The sequence below is a fragment of the Pholcus phalangioides genome, unplaced genomic scaffold, assembly GCF_987345545.1.
Source record: "Pholcus phalangioides strain wild (caught in Gottingen) unplaced genomic scaffold, Ppha-v1.0 ptg000011l_1, whole genome shotgun sequence".
In the NCBI taxonomy this organism is placed as follows: domain Eukaryota; kingdom Metazoa; phylum Arthropoda; class Arachnida; order Araneae; family Pholcidae; genus Pholcus; species Pholcus phalangioides.
In genome coordinates this window covers 43,905,155-43,918,318 of record NW_028301604.1, presented here as the reverse complement: position 1 = coordinate 43,918,318, position 13,164 = coordinate 43,905,155, and the positions used below count along the sequence as shown (strand labels likewise).

At 38.0% G+C, this 13,164-nt stretch overlaps 1 protein-coding gene across 3 annotated transcripts in view; it reads left to right on the top strand.

Moving 5' to 3' along the window:
• LOC149080456 (uncharacterized) overlaps positions 1-13,164 on the top strand; it is a 1,573,269-nt gene that overhangs the window by 1,030,910 nt on the left and 529,195 nt on the right. For all 3 annotated transcript variants that reach the window (XM_089239569.1, XM_089239571.1, XM_089239572.1), the window contains one exon: positions 5,750-5,803. In XM_089239569.1, the coding sequence (XP_089095695.1) occupies positions 5,750-5,803 (54 nt within the window). The remainder of the gene's footprint in view (positions 1-5,749; positions 5,804-13,164) is intronic.

Below are 13,164 nucleotides of genomic sequence, written 5' to 3'. Positions count from 1 at the left end.
GAGTGGGACTGGCGGAGCTTCAGGCCTGGGGACTGGACCATTCTTGTCATTTTTGTCTGTTTTCCCCACTATTAGTTCACTTTATAGAGTGGGTCCGCTGAAGAGCGCAGCCTACGGGGCCCCCTGTTCCAGGATGTTGGGGGAAGGGAGGTTCATGTGCTTTATCGGCACCTAGAGGGAATTTCACTGTGGAATACGACGTCTGTTTACTCCAATTTTCATTCTATCGAGACATTATGGCCTTCTACGAACTGAAACCGCAGGGGTAGCCCTGTAGGTCCCTACACACGCTAGACGACTACATAAGGATTATTCTGGTGGCCTCCCTCATTCTAGTGACTATAGCCCTGAGGACACACAAAATGCTGGTGTCCTTGACGTCTCAGTAGCCATGACCATCACGTCTTTTCTTCCTTCCTAGGAGAACGACTGCCATGAGAGCCGGGGGGGGGGGGGGGCTTGTACAATGTTCTTTTCTTCGTTTCCGGGTTTTTTTTTCTTTTTTTTTTCGTTTATTTGTACATGTGTATAGTTAAAAAAAAAATTCAATGAGAATAGAAGGTACGTAGTTCAAGATGTCCGTCCATACGAGTACAAATTGATATGATTGATATTAAAGAGTCCTGTCTATTTTCCTATGGGATATATCTGAAAGAAATAAAACCAAAAAGATCTTTCCACGGGCCTCCCTGACTCCTGGGCCTCAGGGCTGGAGCCCTGTCAGCCCCCCTCATATGGGGGCCGTGCTAGTGTTGTGTATGATTTTTAGTGCTGCCATCTATATCTCAGAAGTGAAGTGAGGGAAGTGTAATGACTGAATATTTGTACTGTTTGTAGGACTGTTGCTCTCTGTGGCGAGACGTTTTAACGGGTAGATGGGCTAGCATTTGCGAGTTGAAGTTGGGAACCACAGGAAACCAACTTCAGCCGACCACCACAGCGGCCACCTTCCTGTGCTATCGAAAAATTTAGTTGTTTGTTGAAATCTGAATTCACAGAACGTCTCGATGTAAGGTGTTCTGATGGGAATGTTGTACGGACACTGGCATACGAAAGGGGGATAGTTAAACCTCAGGCGGTTTTTTTTTCAGTAGAAATTAACCGTCTCCTCGGAAGAAAAAAAATTGATGTGAATACACCCCTCTTTGACCGTATACGCCTTTGACTTAAAATGAGTTCACGGGAACTTTTCTGAAACGATGATGATTTAATGATATTTTTTAATATTTCGAGATCCAGCACTTTCATAACTAAGGTTTAACTTTTCTCTTTCAATCCCGAAAAATATAGAATCAAAGTGATCCGATCCCAGAAAACTTCCTCGACTTTAATCTCATAAACATGAGCAATTTAAACAAAATTAGTAAGTCAGAATTAATAATCAAAATAAAACTCATAAAAATTAATTATTATTAATTGATATTAAAATTACACATTGGCATGTAGAAATGAGTTCTCACCGGTTACACTTGCATTACCATTGCTTTCCGTTTGGGATTCGCAGCTTTGGTTTTTGGTTGATGAAAATGATCGCATTTGCTGCCACGTAAATTAAGCCGAGATTACTCCGTGAAAGTTTGATAAAAATTCTTTAGTAAATCTATAAAAATTCCACCAATAAGAGCATCGGTTACGTTTGAGTGAAAGTAACCGATACGCTTATTGATTGGTTTTTTTTAAGTTTTGCAAAAGAAGCTGTTATCAAACTTTTATAGTGTAGTTCCGGCGATACATTATTTATCTACTTACATTGTGTCAACCATCAAGGAGGTGGCGTTTGTATATTCTTAACAATTATGCGGATTTTGCAAATTCAAACGCTATGATTTTTTTCCCCCGTTCCTCAAATACAATCGGCGGAGTAGAAAAAAAAAAAAAAATAGCCAGCTGATACTGAACTGATATCCTACAAACAACTGTAATATAAATTTTCTGGAGCGTAGGGGAGATGGAATCAATGAAACTCTATATGTAAGGTCAAAACTCGGGTACCATTGTACTTTTTTTGTGCTGTAGGCCTTCTATTTTTCTCTTTTCTCTTTGTACAAATTTTTATTACTTTTGGAATTTCTTATATTGTTTGCGTGAATATATATATATATATGACAGTACATGCATGAAGATGGAGCCGCGAAATTTATAATTTCACAATTCATAAATAGTCTTGACTCTGGTGTCGGATAAAAAAATTTTAATAGCACTACAATGATCGTATTACTGACCGAATATAAATTTTTGCCCCCCCCCCACATAATTTAGTTGTCTTTAACATACTCGTGTATTATTGTCGTAGGATCGTGACAGTAAAAAATGATTTTGTCGATCATATCCGAGGGAGAAAGAGGAAAACTAGGAAAAAATGAAGAGAAGCCCGGCATATGGAGGGCTGCAGCTGCTTGAAATAATTATTTTTCCTTGAAGGGAATTGTGTGTAATTTGTGTTCTACTCTTGTGTTTCTTGGAAATACCCAGAAGTTCCTACGCGTCTGGAAAAAATAAACTCTAAACAGACAAGTACAAAACCTTTTTCCCGCCATTTTAAGACTGAATAAGACGGTACGAGTATTAACCGACGTGTTAAACTATAGTCACAATTTTTTGATGAGAGATCAACACGGATTGGTTAAATTCAGGGTTTTAACCAATCTATGTTGATCTCTTATCCAAAAATTGTAACTACAGGTTTAAACCATGTCGGTGAATACGGCCCTAAACAACTTACAATTGTACTTGTCAATCAACAAAACTGAGCATCTCGTGAACGATGCCGAAGTATGTAGCATTCTACCGAAGCCATTGTATTGTATTTATGGCTTGGGAATGTCTATAGCCTGTTGTTTGCGGTACTTGAACATAAGCACGGTGGTCTTGTGTTGAAAGGACACAATAAAATAAGTACTCTTTTCTCGAGTATAATTTTCTGCTCTTGTGAAGTAGCCCAAAAGGGTCACCTGAATGAGAAGGGGAGTTACAGCTTGTCACTTAGAGCACAAAGGGTTTTGGGGGGGAGGAACTGGCTTTCACTGGCTTTCCCAGAAATTACAAAGAAAATTTGAACGTCTTGAAATGCTTCTGCCGAAAAGACGGTTACACAATTTTTAAAATTTTTTTATATAAGTATATTGTTGAACGCACACACATAATTCTAGATATCATTCAAAAATTCGTAAATTGTTCTTATCTGAAATTTTCTATAAAAAGTTTTCGTATTGAGAATAATCTCAAGTGTTTGATGGAAGGGTCACATGATTGATGGGTCATATTTTGATTGCTGGAAGATATTATTTGTGAGTGAGGATTACAATTGACCAAAATAGATAAATTTTCTCCGCTCATTTAAAACATATCAATTTAGCTTTCTCGTGTCGTCTCTCACACTCAAAAATTTCCGAAATCATTCACACCTGTGACTTTCATATTTCACGGGTTGAGTTTTCAGGTTCCAAACAGAGAAATAACGGGAAGTAACCTTACTGAGAATTTGACGCATATCAATCAACACATAGCAGAAACAATGAAAAATACAATTTTCGACACACGTGAGTAATATCGCAAAATTTTTGAACCGACCAACGCATGTGTGATTTCTGAGTACGAGTTATAGTAATGCAGTTTAAATCGTAGTCGACTTAAGTGGGATATGGTTCTCATGTGTCTCAAGTTGAAATGTTTTCCGCAATGAATTGAGTATTGTGCCACCCATGTAAATAATAAACGGCGAGTTATCGAGGTTGCACTGTATTAGAATTTTACGCTTTAAAATACTCATGTTGCGATACAAAAGAAAAAACGTAACTAGTAAATAAATTTGGAGGTTGATGTCGCCTATCCAAATCACAGTGATATTATATGAAGACATGTTTTCATTTAACGATTATGTTTGTATCATTTTTATGCTATAACAGGCTGTTTCGAATTATATCTGCACCATATTAAAAAAACCCCTAGTTGGGAAGTATGAACGAGTAATAATCCTTTGCCTGATAGGCATAATTGAAAAAGAAACAAACGATAAAGACAAAGCTATGATTCAAGCAAAAGCATAGAGGGGGGGGGGGGTGAAGTCATAATTTTCTTAATCTGAAACTCAGTTCCTCACTCAAAATCTGAGAAATTTCGAAAAACATTATAAATTCATGGCTTTTTTTATTGTTTATCTTTATCGTCGGTGACTTCTACAAATATTTGGAAAGTTTTTGCATTTTTCTATTACCTTTCACTTGGCATTTTTTTTTTGTTTCAAATTCATTACAAGTCATTTTTTCCTTTCATTTAATTTATAATTCGGCACGACTATCGTGAACGGCATCAGAAATATATAAAAATACAAATCTGAAAAAACCGAAACAGTAAAAATAAAATTATAAGAACAAGTGCGAAGCAGAGATGGACAACACCTTCAATCATGCTTCGCTGGGTAGGGTGATGGGGGAACGATAGCACTACACTCTTGCTGATTTCACAGCATAATTCATCACGTGTGCAGAGACCGGTTATATAGGAGGTCGTGCCTCTACTTGTGGCAATATTATTTGGGAAGGATACTACTACTACTTAACCGAACATGCACCTCGTACGCATTCCTCTACGGAATTTCTAATGAATCGGCACATGCCGAAGAGAGAATGTGTGTTCTGAGTGTATGCTTGGCCCCTAACGTATTTATGTTGTCGAGTTACCCTTGTTTTGTGTTCATGCTGCCATCTGTCTTCCATTTTCTGAAGTAAAGATGGAAATGCTTGAATTTTCATGTTTTGTCAGTATCGTGTTGTAGGTCTGCCTACTCTCTGTGGAGAGACCTTTTCAATTATTTTTGAATACGTTTACGAAACATAAATTTAAAAGAAATGTTTTTCTCTTCCCCTCTTTTACACTCCAAAATTTGCCGCCCCTCCGAATTAATTAGCCACCCTGGGCTACGGCCCGCTTAGCCTCCCCCCCCCCCTGTAAATACACCATTGCCGATAACATGACGTCATATGTTCAGTTTGCATTTACATGATTACGATGTTGCCATACGCATATTTAGCAACGGGTCAAATCATCAATGGCTGAAATAGCTTATGTATTTGTTGAGTACGATTTGTTCTGTTTTATTCTTTGCACAAAGCGATGTACAGTCGAGTTTCAACTGTATTTAACGAGATCTCATCGTTCCGCTTAAAAACTTCGTTATATAAAAAATTCGTTAAATATAAATTTGCACGTTGTCATAAAAACGAGACAAAAACAAATACTGAAACCACCTATCCAGTTTATTAAATTTAACACACATCCTAAACTGTAAAAAAGTCTGTAATCCTACTTTGTTCATCGTTTATTTCCAGACATTTAAATTCGTTTTTTTTGCATAACACAAAACTCGTACGAGAAAAAGAGACAACTTTTTATTAAGGACAAGGTTTATTATTTTAGACAAGGTTTTATTTTTTCTCTCATTCAGTTTTCCATGAATATATTACCTGGTTACTCACCGTTGCTTTACGACTCTACGGTTGATGTGTTGGAACTTTGAAAAATAAGAATTCGCGAAATGCTCCAAAAAAAAAATCATAAATTTGTAAGAAAAACACTGTAGAAGAATCTTCGTTGTATAGACATTATCTTCCGAAATATGTAGAGTAAATAACATGTAAATGTTTTCAAAACTCAAAGTTCTGTAGAAAATTGTGTTAAATAGAAAACTTCATTAAATGGAAGTTCGTTGAATGGGGACTCAATTGTTTAATCTTTTCATTTGTCATTTCAGGGATTCCAAGGTCTGGAAGGACGTAGAGGACCTAGAGGAGAACCTGGTAAAAAGGTGTGAGACTATGTTCACTTTTACAATATCAAACTTTTGTGGCTGTCAGAAAATTCAACTTTGTGTTCACAATCTTGAGAAAAAAAGAGATAATGAGGACTTTTTTTTTCATACAGTCGAAAATGCAAAATTTTTCTCAATGTTGAATTAACATAGAATGAAGAAAGTTTTTTCTATGAACACATATCATACGCATGTAAAAATATTACAAAGATAGTCCCGATAATCAGTGTCTCGGAAGTTCGATGTAAAGAATAAATTGAGATGCTAGAATTTTTTTCGAAACTACATCTCGAAAAACCTCGCTGGTTTTCGGTAAGGACACGGGTTTATTTTAAATTTCTCTACAAGTGCGAGTGATTTCAGTTTTGTGTAGTCCTAATTCTTAAGTTGGAGTCTCAGGTGATCCCCCAGTCATGGCCCCCCACAAGGGTTGGGCTGACAGGACTCCAGCCTTTGTGCCCGGGACAGATACCATTGTTTTTGTTTTTCCATGCTATAAATTCACTATAGAAGGGCCCGTGAAAAGTCTGCTTGGGGGGGCCTGCTAAAGATCCCAGCCTATATACAGGATATCCTGTATATAGGCTAGCCTTTATCTCATCATCCGCCCATCCTAGAGGTATAGTTTCAATTTAAAAAATGCTTAAAAGGAGTTTGAATAATATTCGCTGCACAAGCTGGACGTATGACGTCGCTAACAACAAAGAACAACAACTACGACGACAAAACTGAGAATAAAAATGTTTAACGCCAGCTGATGAACTCAATGCTTGCCTCAAATCATCGAAACTCTGGCACGAAGTTAAAAAATTATCATTATCCACTAACATGCGAGTTCAACTGAAAAATGACTCAGCACTGCTATCATTTTCACGTCAGTTGATCAAATTGGCAATGGAAGAATTCCCGTAGAGACCCAAGTACTGGACTCATTACGTTCCCAAATGGATTTTGCCAGTTGTTAAACTCAGTTCAAGAACTTGCAGACAAAGTCTTCCCAAACATTGAACAAAATCACCGAAACCATGAGTGGCTTTGTGAGAGCGATTCTGGCACCGAAAATTGACAGTGTGAACAAGATCAACGAAAAAATCCTAAAAATTATTCCGGGAGACTCCACATCTTACAAATCGGTTGACACAGAGCAGACAGTTCTGTATTCTGCAGAATTTCTGAACTCTTTGGATATTCCGGGTGTGCCACCACACGATTTGACCCTCAAAGTCGGAGCACCTATAATGCTTTTAAGAAATTTGGAGACACCGAGACTCTGTAATGGCAGCAGACTCTGCGTGAAGAAATTGCACAATTACATCATCGAAGCACCGATTCTAACTGGATGTGCCAAAGGAGAAGACGTCTTCATTCCACGTATGGGGTCATTCAAGTATTACGTCAGCATCGGGGGGGGGGGGATTTGGATTTGCTGACTTTTGATGACAGGGGGGGGGGGTTTGAAAGTTGCTTACGTCATCAACCGCCCCTTTTTGAAGATATGAAATATTCTAAGCTGCTGACGAAATTTTGCTGACAGTAGGGAGGGGGGGGGGGTCAGTGTTTTGCTGACTTTTGCTAACAAGGGGAGGTAGGGGGTCAAAAATGGCTGAAAATCTGCTTACGTAATACTTGAATGGCCCCTATCCCAATTATCACTGAAGAAATGTCATTCACTTTAAAGCGATTACAGTTCCAGATTCGTTTAACTTTTGACATGAAAATCGACAAAGCGCAAGGCCAGTCGTTAGCTGTGGCAGGTATCAACCTACTTGAGCCCTGTATTTCTCACGGACAGCTTTTCGTTGCCTGTTCGCGTGTTGGTAATCCCAAAAATTTGTACATCTACACACCAGAAGGAAAAACAAAAAATATTGTGTATCCACGAGCGATTGCCTCAAGTTTTTAATTAAAATATTTAAAAATAAAAGTAATTTTTTCTTACTTGATGCAGAAATTTTTTTGATTAAAAAATAATTAATAAGCTATACGTATATAAATTTTTTACGGGACGGGCAACGTCGCCGGGTATCAGCTAGTAGAAAATAAACATCAGTTATATCACTATGGGAAACACAAAACAATGCAAAAATTAAACATCTGTGGTAAGAACAATGCACGTCACAGTCCGAGAGAAGGAAAAAAATGTGAACACATTTTTACAATTTCAGCGTAGTCATTAGATTTGGGGTGTCGATGCTGATCTGGTCATCGATCTACTCACCATGGTGAAGACAGGGATGTCTTCACTACTCTCATCAGATTCAAAGAGATCTTCATTTTTGCTGTGCAGTAACGACAGATTTTCGTCTAGAAAGTTGATAAGTTTAATGATGTCAGCCCAGTTTTTCAGTTTTTATTACTTGACGTTTCCAGACGTGGAAATGTTTTAGATTAATCGAAGGCTGATGGTAGGATGCAGTGCCAAGACACGACCAAATATAGTGAGGAAATGTTCCGATTTTCCCCACAAGCACATAATTTATTTTTAGATATTTTAAATCTCCTTAGGTAATACGGAACAGGGACATGCTTACTATATAAGATTGTCCTTTCTCTAATCCATGGTTGGTTGAAGATTTTGGTCTTATTTATGATTTAGAAGACCTTTCTGCCCCGTTGTTCACCATCAACCCATCTGGACTGCCAAGTTTCTTTCGCTACACAAAGTATCTTGTGTTTGGCATGAGACCAGGGAGGAGAAACATCAGAGTTCATATTTTCAGATGAAGTAGCTGTTTCAGCAAGTGCGTCTGCTAATTCATTCCCTTGATTACCCACATGGGCCCTGGTCCATGAGATGAAAGGCCTGGTTCATGCTTGTCAATTAGATTTGCTCTGATTTGTCGTACAAGTTGGGTGGGGGAAAAATTATTTCTAAGCGCGAGAATACTAGAAAGACTGTCGGATATAATCTGAATAGGTTCGTTCTCATGCAGTATATGGAGAATGGCCTGATGAATAGCATAAAATTCTGCCTGAAAAACAGAGTTGAAGTCTTGGAGCCTTTGTGACCATTCGTGTATGATGATGTTGCGAAAGACGACAAAAGCCGAAGCAACTCCATTAGAGGTTTTCGTCCCATCCGTATATATTTTGATGGCAGTTGGAATGTCTTTTTCTTCAGTGATGAGCTGATTATCTTGAAGATCTATGGCTGGATGATGAGGCCATGAGGACATTTTTTCTTCGTATGCAGATGCTAGTAGACTGAAATCGTTACATATGACATTGTGTCTTAATAGAAGGAGTCGGCTTCTTTTCGATATAACTTCTATTTGAAGGTCCAAAGGTAAATTTCCAGTGGAAAGTTGTAACACATTAGTTGGCGTAGTATTATATGCATCTGTTACAAAAAGTAAGTATTGCCTTTGAGCTGTCATCATCTTCCGTTTCATTCTGCAGGTGGGGTTTGCAAACCAAATACTCGATCCATAGGATAATTGGGGATGATGATGGTTCGATAATAGATATCTCTGAATAGCCTGTTAATACCCCACTTGCTGCCCCCAATCCTATAGAAAGACTGGGGTGTTTTATGAGCTTTAAGTACTTGTTGGTCAATGTGGTAGATCCAGTTAAATTTTTCGTCAAAATTGATTCCCAGATATTTAAATTTCCTTGTTCTTTTATAGTGTTGGTTATCATGTTGGATTTTCCGGCGTCCTTTCTTTCTATAAGGCCAGAAATATGCAATCTGGTTTGAAGTTGCAGGTGATTAATTTCAAGCCATTCTTCTATTTCTTTTAGACATCGGGTGGCAGTTTCATTGATGGATTTTGATGTGTTGCTTGATACTATAAGAATGATATCATCAGCATATGCTTGCAGGCATAAATCGTCTGGCCATTGATGTTTGAGAAGATTGTTAATAATAACATTCTAAAAAAAAAGGACCACTACAGGAGCCCTGAGGGCATCCCTGTTTCTGTGTCTTTGTTGGAGGCCCGCTATCTGATAGATATACTTTTTTTTTCCAAAATACTTAAAGTACTTTTAAGTAAATTATCAGGTATTGTTTAAATTGATGATAGCCTATTAAATATGAGCTCATGGCGAAGATTGTCGAATGCTGACTTGATATCGAGAAGGATCACAGCAGAGAAATTACTCTTTTCTTCTTGTCGTTCCAATTCTTGCATCATGCTGTCTATTGCTTTTTCTGTCGATTTCCTTTTCTAAATCCAAACTGTAGCGGATGGAACCAATTCTGTTTGTTTAAGAAATAATCCATTCTATTCATACGTTCAAATATTTTCCCAACATTCGATAATAATGTTATGGGTCTGTAAGAGTTGAGGTATCAGGCTCCTTCCCTTGTTTCAGGAATAATAATTGCATGAAATTTTTGAAATGTTCCGGAAAGGTTCCAATGTCCAGGCATTTATTTAACAAGATATAGAAGAGAGAAGGGAACTTACAATGAAGTTTTTTGATGGTTCTGTTATAAATTCCATCCATACCTGGTGCCTTTCTATTGTTTAACTTGTTAATGATTCTTGTTATCTCCATGTGTGTGATAGTCTTATCTCATGTGTGCAGTGGAATATCACGGGATTGGAGATCGGTGTTCTGGATCGGATCTGGATAAATAAGATTTAATTGACGTCCAGCTGCTTGCAAAATATCAATTTTTCGGTTCTCTTGCAAATGAAGAAGGAACTGCGGCGGGAAATATTTGTTGCTCTTCGTTGTTTTAAAGCAATTCCCGTAAGGTTCTTTCATTCGGCTGCAATATTTATACCATTGATTTTTCTTAGTGCTTCTAATTAGTTTCTTGAAAATATCACGCGTTTTCTTAAATTCTAGTATATATCTTGGTCTGTCATCTTCTTTTAAGTAATTTATTTTTATTTCCATTGCACGAAGTTTGCGCTTTTCTTTAGTCAAATGTTCATTCCACCATGATAATTTGGAAATAGCTTTGGGAACTTTTAAAGTGAAAGTATTACTGCATGCAGTCGTTAAAAGATGCAAAATTTTCTCTACTGAGGTTAGTGATCCTTGATTATTATATGTATCTTGATGTTTCAGCTCGTTCAATAAATTGTTTAAAGGTTCTTGCAGCTTTTTGCAAAACAGTTTAATTTTCTCTCTGTTACGTGATATCGGGAATAAAATGAAACACAAATGTTCTCAGAAATGCTGATTCGAATGTACTTGTGTTGGCCTACAAGGTGTCTTTGTCATTTATTTCCCACGAAGAAGAAGCCGAAAGCGTTGGAGAGTTGAAGAATGAAAGATCAGGTCATCCTTTAGACTTTCCGTGCACATACGTTGGAGTTTATAGATCTTGATTGAGTAGTATGAGATGATTCTTTCGTAGAAATTGTAAAATTGTTCTTCTTCTGGAATTTTCATCTCTGTAGCCCCATAACGAGTGATGACCATTCAGATCCGATCCAATCAATTTAGGTATGTTTTTGTTGCTCTTTATTGCTCTTTCAATTTCACCAATTGTTGAAAATACGTTTTCGTACGGGGAAGAGTATGCCGAGATGATAATGAGATCACTGTTACTCAGACATACTCTAATAGCTGTGGTGGAAGTTGTATTGGATACCGTGGATGGATGAATGTTGGAATTTGTACATACTATTGAAGCTTTATTGTTGGTGGATGACCATTTTACTGTGGATGGATGAATGTTGGAATTTGTACATACTATTGAAGCTTTATTGTTGGTGGATGACCATTTTTTCAGTGTGGTGGAAGACCGTGCAGTTGTCCGTTTTGGTTTACGGAAAATTCACCGCTAGGAAAATTCACCGCCGGAAAATTCCCAGCTAGGAAAATTCCCAGCTAGGAAAATTCACCGACAACAGTTCGATGAGAGTCAGAAAGCGAGGGAGTGAGCGATTGAGTTACTGAGTCAGTGAGTGATTGAGTTACTGAGTCAGTGAGTGATTGAGTTACTGAGTCAGTGAGTGATTGAGTTACTGATTCAGTGAGTGATTGAGTTACTGAGTCAGTGAGTGATTGAGTTACTAAGTCAGTGAGCGAGGGATTGAGCGAGTGAGTGATTGAGTTACTGAGTCAGTGCGCGAGGGATTGAGCGAGTGAGTGATTGAGTTACTGAGTCAGTGCGCGAGGGATTGAGCGAGTGAGTGATTGCGTGACCGAGGGATTGAGTGATTGAGTGAGCGAGCGAGCGAGCTACTGAGTAAGTGACCGAGCTACTGAGTAGATCAGTGTTCTAGTGAGTGAGTGAGCTACTGAGTGGATCAGTGTTCTAGTGAGTGAGTGAGCTACTGAATGGATGAGTGACCCAGTGAGTAAGTGAGTGACCCAGTGAATAAGTGAGTGAGTGAGCTACTGAATGGATGAGTGACCCAGTGAGTAAGTGAGTGACCCAGTGAATAAGTGAGTGAGTGACCTAGTCAGTGATCCTAAAGATATGGCGGAAAGTTTTAATAATGACTTTATTAGAAAAAATTGAGATGATACGGAAGAAATTACAAATTGCTGTTGCACAAGAGAATATATTCAATAATTCCATTAACTCTATATTTTATTCAGAATCTTCTAAAAAAACGTTAAAAAGAATAATAACAGAAAATTAAAAGATTAAGTTAGTAAAACTGGGGGCAGATGACAGCACTACACATAACAAGCATTACACAGAAACAAACGTCAGGTTGCACTACACGTACACGCACATTCCCGCATGTACCGATTCGTTGGGGGGTTCCGCGGGGGGGGGGGTGCATGTGTGGTGTAGCAGTAGTAGGTAGGGGCTCGGGGATCCATGATGTTCTTAAGTCAGCCACCTCGTTGGGCAATTTGCCTGTTGTGGCGTTGTATTTGTATTTGTATTTAAGTGGATACGAGATGAATTAACTTCCTAAAATGCTTAAAATAATCTCTTGTTATCATTTTGATATTATAAAAAACATTGTTGATCATCAGTAAGCAATGGATTATTTTTTTAAGATGAACTAGCTGTTATCAGCGACTTCATTGGTGTGGAATTCTGCAATCTCAGATTTACTCAGCGATGATTCCCCCTATACCACTTTAACACCTCATGATCCCCATAGGAGATGAACTTCCAGAAATCCCGTTTTAGTGCGTGTCTGCATCTCCTAATACTGTATATACACTCATGTCCATAAATTAAGGATAATTCAGAATCACACGGAAATCGAAATCTAAAGAAAAAATTTCACCTGTAGAATTATCACACACATCTGCAAGAATAATATGCAAATTTCAGGAAGCCACCAGATGATGCCGATAGTAGGTCACAATGACGAGAGTATAAGAGGGGGGTATATAAGGAAAATGTGGCAAAGAAGTAAAATTGTTCACAAGAGCTGTAAGGCGCTCAGTGCCATAAGCGAATAGTTATGACACAGAGGACG